Source organism: Selaginella moellendorffii, unplaced genomic scaffold (genome assembly GCF_000143415.4).
Source record: "Selaginella moellendorffii unplaced genomic scaffold, v1.0 SELMOscaffold_52, whole genome shotgun sequence".
NCBI lineage: Eukaryota > Viridiplantae > Streptophyta > Lycopodiopsida > Selaginellales > Selaginellaceae > Selaginella > Selaginella moellendorffii.
In genome coordinates this window covers 855,819-878,567 of record NW_003314313.1, presented here as the reverse complement: position 1 = coordinate 878,567, position 22,749 = coordinate 855,819, and the positions used below count along the sequence as shown (strand labels likewise).

The 22,749-nt window shown below is 41.3% G+C and overlaps 1 protein-coding gene, 1 long non-coding RNA gene and 1 pseudogene across 2 annotated transcripts; all 3 read right to left on the bottom strand.

Moving 5' to 3' along the window:
* Nucleotides 1-17,156: 17,156 nt before the first annotated feature.
* Nucleotides 17,157-18,007, bottom strand: LOC112350650. Its single transcript, XR_002993833.1, has 4 exons — nucleotides 17,911-18,007; nucleotides 17,817-17,827; nucleotides 17,639-17,740; nucleotides 17,157-17,587 (listed from the first exon to the last, which is right to left on the bottom strand). It is a non-coding gene; the product is annotated as an uncharacterized LOC112350650 (long non-coding RNA).
* Nucleotides 18,008-18,043: 36 nt separating this feature from the next.
* Nucleotides 18,044-20,292, bottom strand: LOC9635910 (annotated as a pseudogene).
* Nucleotides 20,293-21,621: 1,329 nt separating this feature from the next.
* On the bottom strand, nucleotides 21,622-22,537 carry LOC112350665. The gene is made up of 3 exons (XM_024687271.1): nucleotides 22,304-22,537; nucleotides 22,141-22,248; nucleotides 21,622-22,062 (listed from the first exon to the last, which is right to left on the bottom strand). The coding sequence occupies exons 1-3, from the start codon at nucleotides 22,468-22,470 to the stop codon at nucleotides 21,756-21,758; spliced, it is 582 nt and encodes a 193-aa protein (XP_024543039.1). The 5' UTR covers nucleotides 22,471-22,537; the 3' UTR covers nucleotides 21,622-21,755.
* Nucleotides 22,538-22,749: the final 212 nt, after the last annotated feature.

Here is a 22,749-nt window from a genome sequence, read left to right as displayed (position 1 = left end):
GTAAAACCCTAAACCAGGGCTCAAGAAACAGCCATCACGGACTTTTCACAAAGAAGGAAGTCATCCCATTAGCTGGATCTTCAAGCCATGAGAAGGATGGACTTAAACTTCTTCTCCAGCATCGAGATCGTCTTGGAATCAAAGATTTGGGAGCTTTGTTTGGAACCTCGATCGAGCGCCTTCTCGCTAAAACCGTAAAATAATTTTTAAACTCGGGCTGCCAAGTTTTCCGAGATTCGATCGTAACTTTGTGGAGAATCGAGAGGTCGAGCTTGATCAACAAACGCTAGAAATGGCCACCTTATGATTTGCTATATGATTTGAAACACTAAGGCACTAAGGCAGCATTTTTTCGCCTCCTCTACTTTATAATTACATACGTGTTGTTTCCTTTTCATTCTCTAGAGCTATTAGAATATACCGGTTATTTTGTGCCCTTCAATTTTTAATTTTAACTGAAAGTTTCGTTCTTTGGATGGCTTTGGGGGCGAGCTCCGGGCAGTGCCACGACAATCTCTACTTGGACATCAGTTCCGTCGTCCATTCGTGCTTTCATCCCAGCGGCAGCGATGGCCGTCCATTGCCCACCACGCAAGACGAGGTATTCCCCGCCTCCCGGGACTCGAATGTGATCACTCCCAGGACGAAGTTCATGGCCGATCTCTCCGCTGCTATGCGAGAGTACGTAAATCTTCGTCTCGCCACCAGCGCTTCGTGGAAGGGCCTCCAAGTGATACTCTCCGACTCGAGCGTTCCTGGAGAGGGAGAGCACAAGATCATGAGCTTCATTCGTGGGAAAAGGAAAAACCATGATCCGGAGACCAGCCACTGTGTTTTGGAGCCGACGCTGAATTGATCCTCCTGACACTCGCCACTCATCTCGAGAGTGGACGAGCCAGCGGCAGGAAAACGTTGCTACTGGATTTGAGTTCCTCGATCTTTCGCTGCTACGTGAATGCCTCGTCCAGAGAATGAGAGTGGCCGAGTGTCCACCGTTTGAGATTGATGACGAGCGGGTGATAGACGACTTTGTGTTTATGTGCTGCTTGATCGGCAACGATTTTCTCCCTCACATTCCAACTTTGCTGATTGACGATGGAGCTATCGACTCGATGATCACCATCTACACAACCGAGTTCACGTAAATGGGTGACTATCTCACGAGAAACGGAGAAATGAACTTACCGAGTGTGGCACACTTCTCCGCCTTAGCTGCCAGCGAAGATGGCTTCCTGTATAAGAACAAGTAGAAGAAGAAAGAGAGGAAGAAAAGGCCGAAACGTACCAGAAGAAGACGAGAGTTTGCTGGCGCTCCAAGTCGAGTAGACCAAGAAGAGCTCTGGGATCTAAGAAAACGGTGAAGACGTAGCTCTGGAACTGGATAACACTGTCGTAGATCACTTGGAACTCGAGCAAAGTAAGGAACCGCAGCCATCCAGTTCTGAAAATCACGAGCTCGACGAGCAGCACAAAACCTTGACGCTGCTAAAACTGAAAGTGAGGACGCAACTTACCAAGAACCAAGATCGCGAACTCAACCTCCAGCTCAAGATGGACAAGAGTGATCTCGGCTGGCCAGGATGGAAGTCGAGGTACTACTCCCTCAAGCTCGAGGTGGCCGAGAGCGAGAGTGCTCAAGTACCTGGAAGGCCTTGCATGGATCCTCCGCTACTACTACCACGGCGTGAGCTCCTGGCGATGGTACTACCCTTACTACTACGCACCGTTTGCCTCGGACTTCTCCGGAAGAATCTCTGGCTTTGTCTTCCATCCCACTCTCGGAGCCACTCAAGCCTCTGGAGCCGCTCCTGGCTGTGCTACCACCGCAAAGTTCCACTGCTCTTCCAGCCTGTTACCAGAAGCTAATGCTCGATCCAGCCTCTCCCATCGCTGATTTCTACCCGGGAGCTTTCGAAGTCGATTACACCGATCGAAGGCCTGGAAAGGAGTTGTGAAGCTACCGTTTGTGGATGAGGCCCGACTCACTGCTGCAACAAGAGAGCTCCAGAAGCTGCTAAACGAGGAAGAAATGTGAAGGAATAGATTCTCATCAGACCTTGTGCTCGCTATAAACACGAATAGGTCCAGTTGTTCTTCATCGAGGTAATCGCTACAGATACAAAGACAAAATATAGAGGTTTACGTTACCAGCTTTGCTGCCTCACACCCGTGGTTTGCGTCGTGGTGATTCTTTCTCGACCTTGTTCTTGGCAGCTCTCACTCGCTTTTTTCCAGAGAACGTAATCGTCTAAAGGAGCAGCCTCTGAGAGAGAATGAGAGATACGAGAAAAGAGAAGCCTTCCTTACCTGCAAGTCCTTTGATCGCAAGAATCGCAGTTCTTGCGGCTTTCACCTCGGCCTCTCTCTTGCTCCTGGCAGTACCAACCGATCTCCACAGTCGCTGTAAACACTGAATTGTGGCTCGGCCCAGTGATCTCCATTTGGTAGATTGGAAGAGAGAAGCCATTGCTCTGAGCGTACTCTTGGAGCACATTCTTGCAAAGCCCGGTCTTTAGAACACCCAAGAACAAGCACGAAGAAAAGAAAGAACATGAGAAGAGAAAGAGAATGTAAGCTACGCGATCGCACCATGGAGGAGCCAGGGGCAACGGTGGAAGTGCCATTGGCGCCGCCAGTGAGCGAATCCAGCGCCTTCTTGGCGGCGCTGTGCTCGGCGGCCTTGAGAGTGGGAAATCCATCCTCGGACTCGTACTTGACGCCATTCACATAAGCTTGGAATCCTTGCTCGGCACCGTCCAGCCGGATTTCTGCGCGAATTCTTGGAGCTGGCTCTTGTACATTTTGGAAGAATCCTAACTTAAATCCTAGCTAAGCGTCTTGTTCTTCGCGCTTCTTCTTGTACGGCGAGGAACCGGTTGTCTGCAAACTTGTACAAGAAAGAGAAGTACAAGGAGAAAGCCAGGGAGAAAGAACGCAAGAAAACGAATGTACGTCTCTTGGCTTGCTAACTTCTTTGCAATGCAGTTGGAGTCTCGAAGGCTGAGTGACCTGAAAGAGCTTCAAGTGACTTTTAAGATCGTGAGTTTTCCACGTTCCATGGTTCGTTTCATTCATGAGCTTTTCAGGAGGAGAGAGACCTTGAGATGAAAGCAGACATGGCATCGAAACCTATTGAAGGTGCAAGCTTTTTTCTTTTCTTTTCTATGTTGGAAAAACGCTGCTAAGCTACTCTTTTATCCAGTTTGTTGTCAAGCACCAGTCAAGGACGACGAAGGTCCAGTCAGAAGCATTGAAGCTCATCGATCGACTCATCGAACTGGTATAGTACTTTCCTCATCCTTCATTTCATTTTGGCTTTTCTGAGACTCCGATATGCAGCTTAAGGATGTATCAAAGCTGGAACAAGGTCCGCAATCCGAAAGACATCGTGCTTGGGCGATTCTAAGACCGCTGCCTTCGACGAGTAGCAGCAGCAGCAGCAGCAAAAAGGCTCCGCTCCCAAGGCCTCTACTAAAGGTCCTGAAAAGCCTGCGTCGTGACTCTGGCCTGATAGTCAACGTTTTGCTGCAACTTCTTCGGTGTGCAGGTATCAATGTTTTGAGGGAACCATTCCATTCGAATCGCGCTTCTACAAGGAGCTGGAGCGGCACCGCAAGGTGAGCGTGATTCACGAGTTCCTCAGCCTCACCACATCCGGTGTTGGATCTTAGGAGCTGGGGCTTGACGAGCAACGCCAGGATCTCGAGAGCTTGCTGTGATCCGACAAGAGATTCTTCACCATGAAGATGAGCCTGGGAAGGATGGTGGTGTTCTTGAACGAGCGCTACGATCTGGATCACACCCCAGCGCTCAGCCCCTATTTCCAAGCCAAGCGACGCTTCATGGCCTGAACGGGATTTCGCTTGGAGGGTTGTTAAGCACAGGGTCTCATCTCTAGAGGAAGGTTTCGACTCTACTGGGAAGTGTGCATCTCTCCACAGGCTACCTGGCCGTTGCTCTCCACCACAAGGATCCAGTCTTGCTATCGTCAGGCAGTGGGGATCAGCTCTAAATGCTGTTGGCGCGTTTGGAATTTGGAATTTAAGAATTTCGTGTCTTTTTTGCTGCTGGACACTAGGTGATTTTCCGCTAGGGTTAATAAAATAATTTACAAATTTATTTATTTAAATATAATTTTTGTATGTAAAATAAAAGTTTATATGATTTACTGCTTATAAACTAATTTTTAGAAAAAACTACTCACAAAATCTCAAAAGCCGCTCAGAGCAGCTGCATCAGCAAAAAGAGAGACAAACTTGAGCTCTTGTTACAAGTCATTTGCTGGAAAATCACTGCAGCAGTGTACATGTCCACTAGAACGTTCTCCATGAAACTATCACAGTGAGATCTCTGACCAAGAGTTAGAAGAAGCTTTGAGGGAATTCTGAAGAAGAGTTCTCAAATCTGCTCCAGAAAAAGGAGAAGAACATAGACAGCTTTACTGAAACTGAAAAGTTCACAAAAAAGAGAGGAAACACTTGGCATCTGCCACAAAAGACAATGACTAAACAAGCACAATGAAATGCTTACTCACCACTAGTCACGAACAAGGAACTTTTCAAAGTTGACTAATATTTCCCTCTACACTATTGCCATGTTTGGTCTGTTTGAGAACTCATTCTCAAACTTGCAAATATGCCTCTAGAGGTTCTGAAGTTTTGAGGTTTTGCACATCTACCATGTTTAGCTTGCTCAAGAGCTCATTCTCCAGCTTGTTAATGCACCCCTTGAGGTTCTACATGGCTCCCATATTTCGCATGTTCAAAAGCTTATTTTCCAACTTGCCAATGTGGTCTTGGAGAGATTTATTACTTGCTTTTAGGTTATCAACACACTCTTGAATGTTGGTCATACACTTTAAAAGATTATCATTTCTTGCCTCAAATTGAATTATACTTCCCTCAAGTTGGATCAGCCTCAGTTTTGTTTTCTCATGGTCTACTACCATCTTGGAAGAAAAAAAAGAAAGAAAGTTAAGTTTTTTTTGTAAGGAAAGAAAATCTGCTAAGAAGGGAATAAATACTCTTCTAGATTATTCTTCTAGTCTACCAAATTTATAGTTATATTTATAACTTTTTTCAGAGTTTCATCTTTATCAACTTTCTTGCTCATAAACTCACTGAATATAATATAAATTTCAAATTACAATATAATATGAAATTACTTACTCCTTTTCAAAGTACATATTGAAAACTTGTTTGCCCACTAACTTATATCTTCCCCTCCAAGTGTTGCTCCAACATTGGCCTTGGGCAAACCTTTACGCGCAAAAAAAGCAAAGAACCCTAAACAACAATTTATAGGGTAACAAGCCCAATTCTTGCCTGGGTCCTTAATTCCGGCCACCTCTGGCCCAACCATGTCCATGTGATAAATGGAAAATTGCGCAGCAATTTTTTGGCAGGTTCTATGGCATTCTAGGTTACAATGAATTTGAGTGTCATCCAAGCATTCATCACTTTTTTCGATCACAAATCTAGCCATTTAGAAGAAAAGGAACTCATTCCATTGCTCTATTTCATCTGTATTCTTGAGTTTATAAGAAAGCTTAATAAAATTGTAGGAGCAAGAGATTTGTTGAGTTCAACTATTCATCAAGTTGCATTTTATCATAGGGTCAAAATATCTCAAGAGTGGGTAAGAAAAATGAAAAAGTTGGAAAGAACACATCAAATCTTGAGGTATGCCACTCTTTTGAAGAAGAAAAACATTCATTTTTTAATAATTTCTTAGATCCTACCACAAGATTTACTGTTCAATCAATTACAAAGCTCAACCAGCACAATATGCATACACAAAGCACATTGCATGCTATTTCCTTGCTTGGTCAAAAAGCTATAACAAGAAACCAGCATACTACATGGCAAAAGAACACAACTTTCAAGAGCTTGTGTGCAAACACTTGTAGCTCCCAGAGGCTGTCCCATTCTAGGCTGTCCTTGCAGAAAGAGGTAACTATCTGTTTCCATTTCAGATTTTTAATTGAACTTGCTTCCAGCCTGTGGTGCAAAGAAGTCTGGTAGCTCCTGTCCCTGAAAGTCTACTTGAAAGCCAATGTCCTGGCACTACAAAGGTAAAATATCGTCAGGTTGAAAGAAAAAGAAATGTCAAAATTCTCTACTATTTATCCATGTCTTGTAAGTCAGCCTCCAGCCAAAGCACGTAGCTAGAAACATGCAACTAGAACATGGAATGAAGAATCAATAAAGAAGGCTATGCATGAGGTGGAAGAGTATGGCATGTTTGAAAGAAAATCTACTCAAGAATTCAACATACCTTGGACAACTTTGTGAGATCGGTTAAAGGGACGTAGCATAGGATGACCAGGTCCTCCCACCATTCTTACATCATCGGAAGAAGAGTCTCTTGCATCTCTGGTGAAAGCTCGAGCTAAAATTGGTTATCCACTCACTTTCAATCAGCTGAAAGATGCAGCTGTAAACTCCTAAGTTTAGACTTCTCGGGAGGTCACCCAGCCCAATACTATTCAAACCCAAGGACGCTTAACTTTAACTATCCCAAGACCCTTGACCGATTGGAAAAGGGGGTGCACTCTTTGAGGCCTAGGGATTTTGTGTCTCACAGCAGCAAAGTTGTTAGTTGTTGGCAGAGTAACTACTTAGATAGAAGGAGGACCAAGTCAAAAATGGTGCAGAGGTTTTATGAAAAGACATCTAGAGATCAGTAGCAAAGTTGTTGAGGCCTTAGAGTTGCATCCTTGAATCAAGTAGTTGTGGCACAATTCTACAAAAACTTGGAAGCAACTTACATTAGAAACAACTATGAGGCAGATTACATCTGGAATGCTGATGAAACTGGTGTTCGAGCTAATCGTTCTAAAGGTGTCAAAGTGTTGGCTGCCCGAGGTGCAAGATTCTATTACCGAATCGTCCTAAAGAACATAGAGCATATGACTATTCTATTGGCTATAAATGCAGTAGGTGGACAAATACTTGGCTTTTATATCTTTAAAGGTGAGTGAAAGATGCAAAATTGGATCATAAATTGTGAAGTTGGAGCTGCATTCGCCATCAGCAAGAAAGCCTAGATGACAGACAACTTGTGGCCACAGTGGCTTGAACACTTTGTGAAATCAGTACCTGGTGGATGCTCACCTACAAACCACCATGCTTTCATTGTTGATGGCCACGGATCCCATGTCACAAAGGTTGCACTTAACACAACAAGAATGTTAGGTGTGGATGTGATTCTTCTTCTAGCACATACTTCTCAGCACATGCAGCCGTTAGACATTGTATATTTTGGGCCATACAAGTGTTACTTCAAGCAGTGCGTGGATGAACACACTCTTGGACATCTAGGACATGAAGTCAATTGTCAAGATCTCGCACAATTATCCAATAGAGCCATGGTTATAGCTCCGACACTTGCAAACATCTAGTCTGGTTTTAGAGCAAATGGTTTATGGCCATTGAACAAAAATGCTATGGACACTCACTTTGGTCCAAGTACACTCCATGCAGTATCTCTTGATGACTTTGAAGCAGACTTCGAAAACACTTTGGAGCTGGGAGACCAAGAGATTGGCAGCCACCTCAATCACGAACTAGAACTTGAGCAAGATCTAGTGCAACTTGAGCAACATAAGGATCCAATGCCCATTTATAGCATCTAATACAGCCTGAGCAGCAAGCAAGCAATGATTATGACCAGCTTAAGCATCCTGAACTTCCTAGACAACTTGAGCAACTAGGTAAAAAGCACTTCTCAATTCTCATTCATTTACAACTTTGTTTCCCAGGAGCTTTGCTAGAGCATTGAGCTGAGCAGCGTGAGCAACACATGGATGTGCCTGGATGGCAATTAGAAAACAACAAGATGGCATACTTGCATGCAAAATTATTTTTAGGGGTGCAAAGTCATCCTCGACTTGGACCAGTGTTGCAAGCTAATGTTGGAACTGTTTTAACAAGTTTAGAATTCACCAGTGTTGTTGAAGCAATTGCTATTGCAAAAGAAGCACATGAGAAGCAAAAAAAAAATTGAAAGCAATTAAAAAGGTTGCAAGGAAAAAGAAAAGAAAAGAAGCAACAATAAAAAAGAAAGAAGCAATAGCCATCAAGAAAAAGGAGAGGGAAGAAGTAATAGCTAGAAAAGCTAAAGCAATAGAGAAGAAAAAATTGGAAGCCTTAAAAAAAATAAAGGAGAAAAAAGAGGAAGCAATGAGAAAAAAAAAAATTAAGAGAAAGAATGAAGTCTTGGAATCTCTAATGCCAAGCAAACACCAAAAACAAAGAACAAATTTGTTTGTTTTCACTTTAATATTTCTGGGCTTGCTTGTACTTATGTGGAGAATTGCGGCAACAAATGGACAATGTTAGGGCCATTGATGGACAAAAAATTGAGCCATAAATAGACAGATATTAAGCCATAAATGGATGGATTTAGGATAAATTTAGAATTTTTTTAATCGTAAAAGACTGATTATTGTTTGTATAATGCAGGTTTGTGAGGATGAATCCACATTCAAATCCTCTACACCAGAGAACTGATTGGTTTCTGATCGAACTCATGTATAGTGCAGTGGAGTGAACAGTGAAGTCATGTGTGCTTTCTTTTCTCGCAAGACTGGGGAGTGTCAATGATCTCTATGAGGTCATTCAGTTGAGTAGACAAGAATGTTCCAAAGCACTTACAAAAGGTAAGAGAGCTTCAAGATTCCCATGCTTGATTGTCCTCTGCACAGGATATCAAGGTGTATGAGTATATCACTTGTCAAATGTAAGCTCCTAGATCCTTTCAAATTACAATTGTAGATCATCAACTAACAAAAGACATATTGTCTGACAGTCAAGAACAAAGTAAAGCTCTCAGGCAAGGGGGGCTTGGCAAAGAGGGAGCCAAGTCAACAGGGAGTTAGGGGAGCTAAAATAGCTGACTAAAGAAGATTATATTACAATATGCATTATCATTTAAAGAATACTTTGAAGAATATTACCAATTTTTATTGCTGTTTCCAAATATGCAAAGAATATTATTTTGTAATAATTTAATATTAAAAAATATTTAGTCATTATAACTATTTATTAAATCATGTAATTACTACAACATGTAATTACTATGCTTTATGTTGTAACTATAAACTATTATATAATATTAGATATTATTATAACTATAATAAATTATAACTCAAATCCATACACAATCCACACATATAGAAGAACTAAGTTGCTTTCTTCTTCTCTCTCATCTTTTTTATTTTTCTCTTTTCTCTTGTGCATGATCATTAATAAGCTTTGACATAAAAGTTGACTTTTCCTTAATGTGTATGTTATAATGCTCCAGATGCCTCTTTATAAACTTAGGTACAACCTTCACATGGAGTGGCATATCATTAGGAGCTTTCTTCATAATAATGCATTGAAACTAATGCATGATGTTGGGATTACAATTTAATCCAAAGACATTGCAATCATTGTGTCAAGCAGCAATTAAGAAAGCCTTTGTACCATTGAAGAAGTCAAGGATACAACCACCCTTATAGCAAAGGTGTCGCACAACCATGTCTGCCAAAGCTTCTAACTTTTGCGAAAGAGGTCACTTGTAAAAAATATTAAAGGTATTTTTCTTGTTTAAAAAGAAATGACTTACCAAGCTTTGCATTCAATGTTATCCATGGCAAAGTTGGTTGGTTCATGTTAAAGGAGATTTAACGAAAGGTTCAAAAGCAAAGCCATGTTTTCCCTTGCTTCCATTCACTTGTGGAACAATAACATTGAAATAATTTTGATCTATATTGCAAAATCAATTACTAATTAGGAAACACAAGAACTAAAAAATACCTACTTTTGCCTTTGAAACCCTAGTCTATTCGTGACTCTAGTATATAGTCTTCAGTTAGAATAAAGTGAGCTTAAGAAAACACTTTCGCCATCTCAATTGTCTCTAATGCCATCCCAAAGGCTAAACACCAGCTGAAAGTCCCACAAAATTCATTTACAAAACTAACACTTAAATAAAGTTAAATTGGATCATTATTGTCATATTTCTTTATAAGCCGCCCCCCCCCCCCCGCCCCAACTTAGGTGGCAAGTCTGAGTGGTGGCACTTGCCACCACTCAAGTTGCCATGGGGGGAGCCATGGTGCCTCTTCCCCTCACATGGCAGCTCGGGTGGTGGCGAGCGCCACCACTTGGACTTGCTGTGGGGGGAGCCATGGTGCCACTCCCCCTCACATGGCAGCTCAAGTGGTGGCAAGTGCCACCACTTGGACTTGCTATGGGAGGAGCCATGGTGTCGCTCACTCTCACGCAACAGCTAGATTTGCAGCTGATTCCTGTTGCTGCAAGAATCACAATAGTGCTGTCCAAGCTTCTACAGTGCATGGTGTTGCCACAGCCTATGTTGCCATGGGGGGAGCCATAGCGCCACACCCCATCACACGACGGTCATGGCGGCCTGAGCTAGGCAAGCTCAATCTGCTGCAACAGATCGAACGATGGCATGGCAATTCTCATGGCAGTGAGAGAGTGCTTCTTACTTGTGTACTTACTGCTCCTCGCCATGCTGAACCCATCTCTCGCTTAAAAACCCTAGCTGCCAAAAACCCTAACCCAATTTTAATGCTGACATCAGCCCTAGATCCCCTTAAAGTTTTAAATCAATTTTAGAGAACAAAATAAAGTTATAGCTATAAGAATTTACTACCATTAATGACTTGATTTTTCTTGTAAGTTGTGTTTTGGTTTTCCCTCATTTTAAGTATAGCTGAAGAGTGAGCAAGTGATGTTATAATGAAATATTAAGGGAGAGAGTTGTCATTAGAAATGGAGTCGGTGAGAGAGAAAGGATCATTGTATGCTTTCTTTAAGCTTTATTTTGATCAGGTTAAACTGTTACAAACAACTAAAGGTATGAGGTACAATAACAAAGATTTCTTTACGTGGGAAAATGTATTTTGCACTAAATCCAATTGTATAAGTAGAGTTTTAATTAAAGGAGTTTATGGTAGGTTTAAGTGATGTAGCAACTTAGAGTAAAGAGGTTTTTTCTTCAACAACAAATGAGAAAGAGTCATGTGCATCCTTGGCAATAGTAAACTCTTTAGTGGCAAGCTCAATAAAAAATGTAGATACAAAAGGATATGTGGGAAGTGGATTTGTGTTTGAGCTACTAAAGCTTATAAAAGTTACAAGCACAATGATTTAAAGTATCAATGTGGAAACTTTTGTGAATCAATTTAGACTTTATAAAACCAATAAGGGGGATTTTGTTTTTAAGCTTCCACCTTTTAAAAATTCTATAAAGGGGATGTGCTAAGATCAAGATAGAGATGTTTGGGTGAAACTTATAGCTTTGAGACTTTACTAAAAGAGTTCAAAGGAGTAACTGTGTTAGATTCTTTCAATGCTTCAACTTAAATTGCCTATACTACAACCAGTTTCAAGAGTTCAATTGCAAACAGTTTTATGATATGTTACATATTCAACCTAAACAATATGAAGTACTTACATAGCAACTTGGTTTTATAAAATATCATATTTGCAAGAAGTTTCCATGATGTGAAGGAGAATGTGGAGCTCACATCTTTTATGTTGTCTCAAACAATGTGACATTCACAAGAGCAGTAATTCACGTTAGTCAGCATAACCATCAAGTGGCGAGTAGGACATGTTTGGAGTCTTTTGATGTGGCTAGATCTATTGTTTCAAAGGTAGTAGATTAATTTCCAAGAGCTTGACTTGCAGTTATAACTACTAAAGTAGTAAACAACTTAATTCCTCAAAATTTCTTATGATCAATTTCAAACACTATAACACTTTCACCCCAACAATTGAGCAAAGCACTAAATAGTCTTTTAGCACTTACTAATAAATGAAAGTAAGATCTAGTCAATTTGAAATATTATTTTGTACTTACTTTAAAATATCTTTGTAGAATGTGAATTATGATAGAAAACTCCAAAAGAAAATCTCTCTTTTTTTAAAAAATTCTTCAAGTCTCAATGCAATTTTAAAGCTTAAAAATGAGTTTATCTACAACTTCTTCCAAAGCATTGCTTTTTGAGGACTAATTCAAGGTTAAGCCAAAGAATGATATGATGTTTTCAAGATGTTGATAGATGGTATTAGAAGTAGAGTTGTTCTTGTTAAGCAAATGTAGCTATATATGGATTTATAATACTCTTAAGTGTGTTTCGATCATATGCACAAAATTCCCAAATGGTCTACAATGACTGCCACTATATATGATCCAAGATAAATGTGCATTTATTCAGTTATTATATTAATAATGTTCTTTTATATAGAGTGCAATCCTTGATGATCATAGCTATTTGTGAAATGAAATGAAAAAATATACCAACTCAAATTCTTTATTGGACACTACTAAATAAAATATACTAAGATGAAATAGGATTTTCAATACCAACAATGTGTTATAGTTTAATAAGTGATAAAGCACAAGTAAATTAACAAGTTATTACAACTGTCTACAATAGTGGTCCAGACAAGGTTTTATTTGGCCGAAAGAGGAGTTATCTATTCCATTAGGAGTAGAGTCTACATGAACACATAGAGAAAAACATTCAAGTTGAATATTATGATAAGCATAAATAGTTGTGCTAAAGTTTAAAAACTGTAAACACTTTAGAAGATGCAGAAAAAAATTATAAATTCATACATTTATGGTGGGCTAAAGGTAATGCTTATGAGAAAGCAATTCCAAAACTACAAACTTAGTTAGTATGGTGGTTTACTTGTTTTTCACATCGGGGGACTCTAATTATTTCTTAGGTGAGCAAGTATTAGCATTGTTTTTATTTTATTAATTCTCTTTCTATTGTAGATGAGTTTTGAAACAATTGCTACCCAAATTCCAACAACAAATTTCACTAAGAGTTACTATATGATCTGGCTAGTAAAAAGAAGTGGCTCTAAATGTATACTTCTATGTAAAACTTGCTTGAATGACTTAGTCATTTCTATTTTACAACAAACCTTTATACATACTTATATGAAAGGTTAGGTTATAGGAAATGGACCAAATCTTGAGGATTTAGTGGCATATTTATTTGTTATAACATCCATATGACTTCCTAGTCACAAGCTCACATAGATGATGGGATTAACTTTAGATGGATTATGCAATTCGATCTACAATAAAACCAATTGGGAACCTTGAAACTATAGCAATGAGCATATCATTCTTGGGATGATGCTCGATATTTGCGTGAGTTTCACATATGTCTTCATTATACTCTCCATAGCATTATGGTTGATAATAACAACATATTCAAGCACCCACTTGATCCTCCACTCCTAATTTTCATAACCACCCTTAGTTATGCCCTTCGCTTTCTATGATTTAGTTCTATCTTTTTACTACTTATTTTTGCTATCACATGTTTTCTTTGGTTATTCTCTTCCAGACTAGAAGGATAACTTTGCACTATCTACCATGCTTTAGAGTATTCTTAGGGATGGATTTACCCTATAGTTTAGAGAGTCATTCATAAATCCAAACATACTCACCTTATAATCCCACACACTAAGATTAATGTCATTCTACATGGGCCTCTTTATACCCATTGCTAACCATGCCAAAATCCCTTTTTGGTTTTGTCCAATTCAAATAAACGGACTTCTCATACTTCCACAACTTTAGACATTAAATAGCACCTTTTATCTATTATTCATTAGGATTTAGTCCCTTGGGCATTATCTAAGGCCCTCATGATATCAAACATCATTTCCTAGTGTTCTAGAGTGTTTAAGTGTCCTAATGATAACCTTCCTTGATAATGAGCATTTCCCTTTATAACATTAATTTATTATATCCTAACATAAACAATTTATCCCCCCTTGGGATATATCTAACCTTCTTATCCCAACAAAAAGTTTTGGGAAGTTAACTTCTACCAATCCAATCAATTATGCCATATACAACTCATTGTTGGTGTTTCCATATCTCCATCATTATTTAGGTCCACACACAACTAGCTAACTTGACTTTAAGGCCTTATCTCTTGAGACATTTGGGGTCAGCTTCACAAGCCTACTTTCACGATACTCTCCACTTATGTTTAAGTCTTTGCCAGGACCAAAGCAGTTGTTTCTCATGCCAACTATCAATTAACACTACACTATGGTGTTCACACACAACTCTATGCCAAAGTTGCTTTCTTCCGGGAACACATTTCCCATGACTTTAGTATGGCACATTTTGCCATCAATAAAATACCCATTATTCTCATACTTGGATCTTATGATCCTTCTCATCTTTCGTAAGATGTAACACACCTTCGTCCAAATGCTTCCACTAGTCTTTTAGGACCATTCCTTGACTCCACTCGAGTCATCTAGCTTTTTGGACTTTGCTAATTTGACAACCCATAAAGTCTTAGCCTCATATATATTTTTGATGTGTCAATTCTCTGAAATACAACTTCTTGTATTCATGTCCTACTTATAAGAACCATCTGCAGCAAGTGTTACTCTAACATTTAATTATTTTTTGTTTTCTGTGGGCTATTTTTGCCCATTAGGACTATCCGTCCATATCATAAAAATACTAACTCATCCTCTAAGTATACCCCCAATTCTTTAGGTTTGTTCTAGCATTTATTAAAAGTAGCCCCAACTACCATTTCAAGGACTAGTGTCTTCATCCATATTTGACCTCTTATAGTCACTAATTCCAATCTCAAATTCTAGAGCACCATCCTCAATTATATGAGGATAATCTCATAACTCCTTTATCATCTAGGAGTTTCCATCATTCTCGTGATCCCAATTGTAGTTGTTTATCACAACCATATTAACCAATTTGCTAAATCAAACGCTTATATAGATTATATCCTCAACTTTTTAAGCAAAACCTTTTATTGTTCCAAAGATCTTAAAGTTGTTCCCTTATTAACCCCTTTCATGAGAACCCTTTTCCAAAGGAATCCCAATGGAAATGGGATTGGCATAGCTTAAGCTAAAAGATATACAATTTGACCATATTGCCAATATGTTCATTTATGAACTAAGGTGGAGAATCATGCCCTTTTGACATACTACTCTTTGAGGAAAACCCACTCTTAGGACTTTCCAATGCCAATATCAAGTGGTGATATATTTGATTACCAATAAGAGTCAGATTAAGGAATACTTTTGATACCATTTTACTTTAGTCACTTAACCACACCACCAACTACTTGGAGGAGTCTCACTCACAACCTCCATAAATCCTATTTCGGACTTAAGGATTTGCTATCCCCATAAATGGCATTTATTCCACTTAACCTTTGCACTTGGTCCAAGTGCTCAATTTGTCCAATCCCATGACTGACACCCAAAGGTACCATCGACATATCTACTTGTTATGCTAAAACCATGTCCATTCCCCTTTTGTCACATATATAGTCCAAGACCACCTGCACCATAATCCCATCTCCCCAAATTAGACCATCTATCCATAAGTGGTCATCCAATAACCACACTTTAGCATCTTTAATATGCCCAAAGACATGAAACACCTTTCCTCCATATCCTTTTTTTAATCCCTACCAACTCCCTTTTTGTCTCTGGCAATGCTTGCCAACACCACCATTGGGTTTGAGCTCAAAAGCCCGACCACTAAGTCTCTTTGACTTCTGGGACTTCCTCACTATATGACTATATCCTTTGTCACTATATTAGAGGACATCACCTCTTCCTTTCCATAGTCTAGGACTTTGGGATGACATTTCAAAACATCATAGCCTTATACAAGCCTCGTGAGTACTTTTCTCACCTTCCACCTTTAGGTGCCTTAGCTATGTGGCTAGAGCGAGGTTCCAATGAGCCAAGCTAGGTATCCAAATAGATAGTGCCACCCATACTTGGATTGGGAGCATCGACCATTTGATTTTCCAAGGGAGCTAGAGTCAACTTTTGAACACTTCACCAAACTTACCCTTTTGTCTATATTCACTCTAACCTTGGACTCTTTAATGGTTTTATCATCACCCAACATATGAGTATAGCTTTCTTTGGTCACATTGGTTTTTCTTGGCCAAATTAATTCCACTAGAGTCTTCCCCCTACCATACTTTTGAAGCTCACCAAACCCCTCAGGGTCTACGAGACAAACGCTTTAGGCTTTCACCCTCGGACTCAAACTTAGATTCGGACTCGGTCTCAAACTTGGTCTTAGACTTAGTCTTAGTTTCGGTCTCAGTCTCGGTCTCGGTCTTGACCTCAAACTCCATCTTGACCTTGGACTTTATCTTAGACTCGACCTCAGACTCCATCTCAAGTCCATCTCAAACTCTATCTCAGATCCATCTCAGACTCAATCTTAGACTCTATCTTGGACTCTATCTCAGGTCTATCTTGGACTCCATCTCAGGTTCATCTTAGACTTCATCTCGGACTCCATCTCAAGTCCATATTAAGACCATTTTGAATTCATATCGGACTTCATCTCAGACTCCATTTTAGACTTGTTTTTGACACTTTCCTGTGTCACAACACTTATCATGTGTCAGTCTTTATGTCCTTTTTTAGAGACTCCATTGAGACATTAGTAGTGGTTAAAGCAAAAGTCCAACAAGTGTAATATGTTTGGATCTAAGGTTCTGATTTGGAAAGTCGAGAGTGGGAGTGGAACTCCAAATGAAGTACTCAAAGGATGATGATATCCTTAGCAGACTTTACAATAACAAGAAGAAACTTGGCACCAAGTTTGTGTCTTCAAGCTTGGGCTTTTAGACACGGCCAAAAAGCTCACCAAAGTGTGAGTCTTCGTTCCATCTTTATCCTTCCTGTGTGGTGAGCTTCCAGGTTTATTTTAAAGTTTGAGCCGGGACTAAAACTTCATCATGAATCCAGGACGTTTTGTGTGTTGTCGAACATTTTGGCAGAAAGAAATGGAGATCCTTCCGTTCGTTATAATGCTTTACTGCTTGCACAGAAGGTTAGTTTACTGATTCTAGTTCCTCGATGTAGATCGTGCTTCTTGTCTAAATGCATTTCCACAGTCATCTGTGCTTGTTTCTCTTGATCTAAAATGCGTTTGAGACGCTGAGCTCTAAGTTCTCTGTGCCTTGGTCCTGTGTTGCTCCTTTGGATTGTCACAACTAATGCCGTGGGTCCACTTTCTAAGTTTGCTGCGATGCTGCGACCGGGGCGTGCATAGTTTTCAACGCATATAAACGATCCAGTCGGGACAGGTAACTTCAGTGTAATGTTTGATTGGAACCAAGCCAATATCCTGGACAGGATTACAGGCGGTTTGTCTACTCGTCCAGGTAGATGGTGACCAGCCCCACCAAACAGTCGACTAAGCCTGTAAAACTTTTCCAAAGAGCTGCGAGCAACCTCAAAGATTTGCATCAGTAATTCTTCTTTCGCAGCAAAGAGTTTCCCTCGTCACAAAGCCCACCAAAGCTCCCATAGCACTGCTAACGTTGTTCCTCCAGAGCAAGTCCGGATGGAAAACCCCCAGTACGGAGCTTGGGACTTGGATTTAATGGATGTCCAGCAGCAGCCAGTGAATCCGAGGCCCGGAAGTAGCACCAACGTCAAAGGATCGAAAGACGAAGAAGAAAATAATGGAATACGGAGGAACTGGTCGGCCTTGTCAAGAATCGGTTTACCTGTGGAACGAGACAGGTCAGCTTTGGCTCGAAACAAACGAAAGAACTCACCGTTTTGCTTTCTTCTTTCTTTTCCTTCCCAGATTAATCAAGCTCGAGGATCGCGAATCAAAGTCGGGAGTGCAAGTTCCACGAGCAAAACATCTCAGGATGCTGTCACGAGAAGGAAAGCTGGGATTAGCGAGGGAAGTTCTCGAGGAAATTAAAAAGAAAAAAGTCAGTGCAGTACCTTATACGATGCTGATTCATGTGTACATGCACTTTCTCAGAACGTCTTGGTGAAATCAGGTAGAAAAAGAGAAGCGTGGGAAAGAAAATCTCACCTTGCCACGATTTGTGTCAGACACGGAGCGTAAGATCGTCGTCTTGACCTCGGCGACACTAGCAGCAGCGGGAATTTGGAGCTCGTCTTTGTCAGAAGCGCAGAAGAAAACCTAGCTAAATCCAATCCAGAACGAAAGCAAAATGCCCAAATCTTAAAATCAGGACGTTAAAGTACTATCGTACATCGTTTGCGAACGATTCTAAGAATATGCTCAGGCCGCTTTTAGCTTGAAACGGAAATCAAAGCTCATAGCCGACGAAGGCTGTCCACCATTTTCCTGGAAGAAAACACAGAGATATGACTTAGTTGTGGAAAGAATGAGAGGCTTTCTCATGGAAAACCAGGAGCTCGGCCATGGAAGATGTTTCCGTCATCTTACTATGCTCGAGGAAGCGGGCCTTAAACTCATCATCATCAATGGGCGTTGCAGCCATACTTCCCTGAACTTGTTGTGAGGAAGAAGCAGACAAGAGCATGATCAGTACGAAACCTGCGTGGAAAAGACTTAAGTGCTTGAAACTACTTGAAATTAGAAGACTTATCATCAAAGACAAGTTTTTGAATACGTTCTTTCGAAACTTGGGAGCCAAACGAGACCACGAATGCGGACGTGATGAACTGGAAATACATTGTGAAGAGCAACGCTGTGGTCAGCATCCACCAGCTTGCACCATGAGAGTATCTGAAACAAACGACACTTTAAGCACGAACTTTACAACACCAATCACCTACTGTGCTGGCCATTTCACGTAATTCTTCTGGCCTGCCATGAAAAAAATTGAAGCCACCAGGAACACTGCTTCCCCAGAGCCCCAACACCGATGCTACATTCAAAGGCCCAAGCAAACTACGGTTAAACATTTCATAGACTCAAGGTGAGAGAAGAGTAGGAACCTTGTTGAGTATTTTTTTCAGCATTGCACCGAGACCTGGCATAACCAATGCTAAGCACAGCTACGCCATCAATAAATATGAAGTCCATTCGGCAGGCTATGATCCCAAACCTGGATTGAAAGCGTTAAGATCTCGGAAGTCCAAGCTTACCAATAACAACAAAGCTTAAATATTGAGAACTGGAGGCCATAAATAATCAGAAACTTGTAGCATGCGAACGACGTATGGAGAGCACCTCGCGCTTCACGTAGTAAATATACCACGGCTTGGACCTACAAAGAAAACATCAACTTTGCGCGATTGCTTGAGAAAAAAAGCTTGAACTGACCGATTTGTTCTGGCAGTAAATGGAGACACCACCGATGCTTCTGCAGCACTTAAAGCAATGCCGGCGTGAGCGGCCCTTAGCGCTCCACAATCGTTTCCACCGTCACCACACATTCGCACGATTAGGCCACGGTTTCTATGCATAGTTACCACTTTCTCCTGCAAGTCCACAACCGCATGAGACTATTATAATAAGAGAACAAACTGGACCTCATCGGAAGGAGTGAATCTTGCAAGATTCGTGTGTAAAGAAGTAGGTCGTCCATCCTTGGATTCTTGTAAGCGATAAACGCTTTACCCGTAACCGCAAGTTCCAAGGTCCCGTCCTCAAGTGAGCTCGCTCTACTTTGAAGTAATTCTTCGGTGGACATGCGGCTTATACCCGTAGTCACTTTACTACCACCCAGAGGAGACCATACCACGCTACAGAGACAAAGCTATCTGTTGTCGTCCCTTATATCACCCAGTAGTATCTTACAGTCAGATGAGAGCATACCAGCCTGTTTACCAATATAGTGGCCGCATTGAGCATTATCACCGGTAACCATCACGGGACGAACCTATCGACCACGAGCATTTCGTTTTCCAGCATAATCAATATAGACAACGTACCTTTCCAGCTTTGAGACATTGAATAGCTGCAGAGTTATCCGGCTTGAGCTCGTTCCTAAACAAGACCAGAGATATAAAATTCAGGTATTCATTCCTTACATATCTTCAAATGCCAGATATCAGCCAACGTATCTGCAAGGTTCAGCAATAAGCCATTGGAAGAAAACAGTATAAAAAGCCTGAAAGACTGAGGAAACAGCGTGCACCTGTAGCTTAAACCAAGAACATAACAACCGCGCAGAGCTTGGAGCCGTGCTCTGTCCTCATAGTCCTTTGAGCGTCGCTCAGCTCCTTAATCTTTTGGAAAGAACCCTGCCATGCTTGAACGGAAATATTGATGAGTGAAGGCTTGCGAATGCTAGACGCAAGAACCTTGCAGTAGATGTGAAAGTTTCCAGCGTTGTCCTCCACAACAACACATTATTGCTCTCGATTGATCAAACTCGTTTCGTCTCACGATTCTAAAGGTCCGTGATCCGGAACCATCTGAAACGACTGGGGGACTGTTTACGGACTCTATCAAATTCCATCCCACAGCTGAGAACATTACCACCTGTCACAAAAGGCAGAGACTTAACATCCAAACTTTTCTGGGGAAAATTACTAAACCTGGTTTCCAACCAAGTCCTTTCCAAACTTTCATGACATGTGGCCAGTCCAGGAAAAGAATATCATCAACAGTAGATCCACTTTCTCACCCAAATACTCTGCTGTCCGTTCATGTTCTGGTCCACAATAGAGACAGTTTGGAAAAATGATTTCATATAGAGAATCATCAATATATACCTGACACTTTATGGACACACCAAAGCGTAGATAACATGGAGGCAGGGAAGCTCCTCATCGTATTTGAAGATGAGCTTTTGAGGGCACAGAATCGTCGCAAGCAGTTCGCCTTTGCATACCGGGTCACAGAAAAATGCGTAAATACGTTCCTTAGTAAAAGAAAAAAACCATGGCAAAAGCATATACCTGTCTCCACGACGATTGCGAGAGCATCATCATGGTCCTGTCCTGCTCGAATCACGTCGGCCTTGGGAGCAGCGTATTTTTGCACTGGCATGGGCTCACCAGTCAAAGCACTCTCGTCACAAACACAGGAGCCTTTTCGAAGCTAGTTAAAAACCGAGAAACAGACGGTTTCAAACCTTTGATGATCAGTAGATCGCACGGAAGCACCCGGCCGCTTTTCAGCTTGATCACATCGCCGGGTACCAAGTTTCGCGAAGCAAGGTTTATCCATTGACGGCTTTGCAGAGCTTCAACTTGCGTGCGTATCATACTCAGTGATCTGAAAACAAGAAAGGACGTTTCCCAACCATCTGAAACTGATTCACAACGCTTTACCTTGGCTATCATGAACTGGCCTCGACGTCGATTGTAAATGGTTATCGCAGCGCCCAGTGCCACCATAAACATCATGAGCGGCGTTTCATTTGGACCAAGTTCTACTAAACGCTTTTCAGCTTCCCCTTCAGTAAGACCTTTGGCTTCCTACCGGAAACAATGGAAAGGAAAAATCATTGAGACGCACCCATACAGTACAATATAAATAAAGTTTTAAAACCTTGAGGAAATCTGAGTATCTCTCCCCAACTTGGAAGTTCACGTCTGTCACAGTTTCGCCAAACATCTCGGGATGCTGTCACGAGAAGGAAAGCTGGGATTAGAGGAAATGAAAAAGAAGAAGCTCAAAGTCAGTGCAGTACCTTACACGATGCTCGTTGCTATACTCGTTGCTATGGACCTTTTGCAAGCATAGCTTTGGAACTCACAAGAAAAGGACCCTGCATCAGCAAAACGCGAGAGAGACAAACCCTGGTCAGAGATCCGCTGCAATGCAGGCCTGCAGTGATTTTCAGGCAAGCTCAATGACTCAAAAAACAAAAGAGATCTCGAATTATGGCTTTACTCAAACTCGCAAAGGTTACAAAAAAAGTGCCACCTGCAAAAAAATAAAAAATGAGAAATAGCAAACACTAGAATACTTTCCCCGCTTCTTTCGTGCATCTAGCCACTAGCCAAGTGCAGCTTCTGAAGACTCAGAAGGATCTCTCTCTGCACAGCTCCCATGCAGGAGAGATCGTTCTCGAGGTCAAGTACGCGTTTCTCAAGACCCACATTCTTCGCCTGCAGATCCCTGTTTTCGGCTTCGAGGAAGTCGACTTTTGCCTGAAGGACGTGAATTTGCTCCTGCAGCCTTTTATTACTCGCGTTTAGCCGGATGTTCTCCAGCATTTGTCCCTGCCATTTGGTTCTCCCCTCGTCGATTTGACGGCTGAGTCGCACCTGTATGCCTCGTTGAGCTCCAACCACCCTGCAAAATAAAAAACCATCAGAAAAACCGTTTAGAAAAACCACAAAGAGGAGAAAAACCACAAAAGAGGAGAAATACCTTTCCAGGTTCTCTTTCTGGTCTGCTAGTTCCACTGCGATGTACTCCATCGCTGCAGCATGGCGAACTGCTTCGTCAGGGAAGCCATCCTTCCTCAAGAGAAACCCCCTGAGTATAACAAAGATTTTTGAGAAAAATTTCTGAGACAATAAAGAATCCTTACTTGTTTTCTTTATCCTCGGGGAGGATGTGAAGATACTCCTCCCCGGGATAAACGTTGAACGCCCTCCCGCCCACGATCTTGATGTCTTGCCCGCTGCGTAGCATCTCCTTGCCATGCGGTGGAGCAGCAGTCCCTTGCGCGCTCTGGTAAACTCCGACCATCGCCATCGCCGGAAATCGCCGCAAACCCTAAGCGCAAAACCAAGAACCCTAAATATCGAAAAGGGAAATACCCTTAGAGGGCTACCAAAGGGATCTATGTAAAGTAGTCACTGTAAAAGGAAAAGAAACTGGAGTCGCTAAGCAGAAACTGGAGAAAAAGGGGCTGCGAGCACGGCATTAGTCACAACAATCCAAGGGAGAAGGAGGCACAGAGAACTTAGAGCTCAAGAGTTTCCGAGAATTCTTCGAGCTTCAGGAAATCCTGCTACTTCCAATCTCCTGCAA

Excerpts from the sequence above, each read along its gene's own strand:
- LOC112350665 (XM_024687271.1), bottom strand. The coding sequence starts at position 22,470 with ATGGCGATGGTCGGAGTTTACCAGAGCGCGCAAGGGACTGCTGCTCCA. Across the intron at positions 22,249-22,303 it reads CCCGAGGATAAAGAAAACAA|GGGGTTTCTCTTGAGGAAGG; the intron begins GTAAGGATTCTT and ends TGTTATACTCAG. Across the intron at positions 22,063-22,140 it reads CAGAAAGAGAACCTGGAAAG|GGTGGTTGGAGCTCAACGAG; the intron begins GTATTTCTCCTC and ends TTTATTTTGCAG.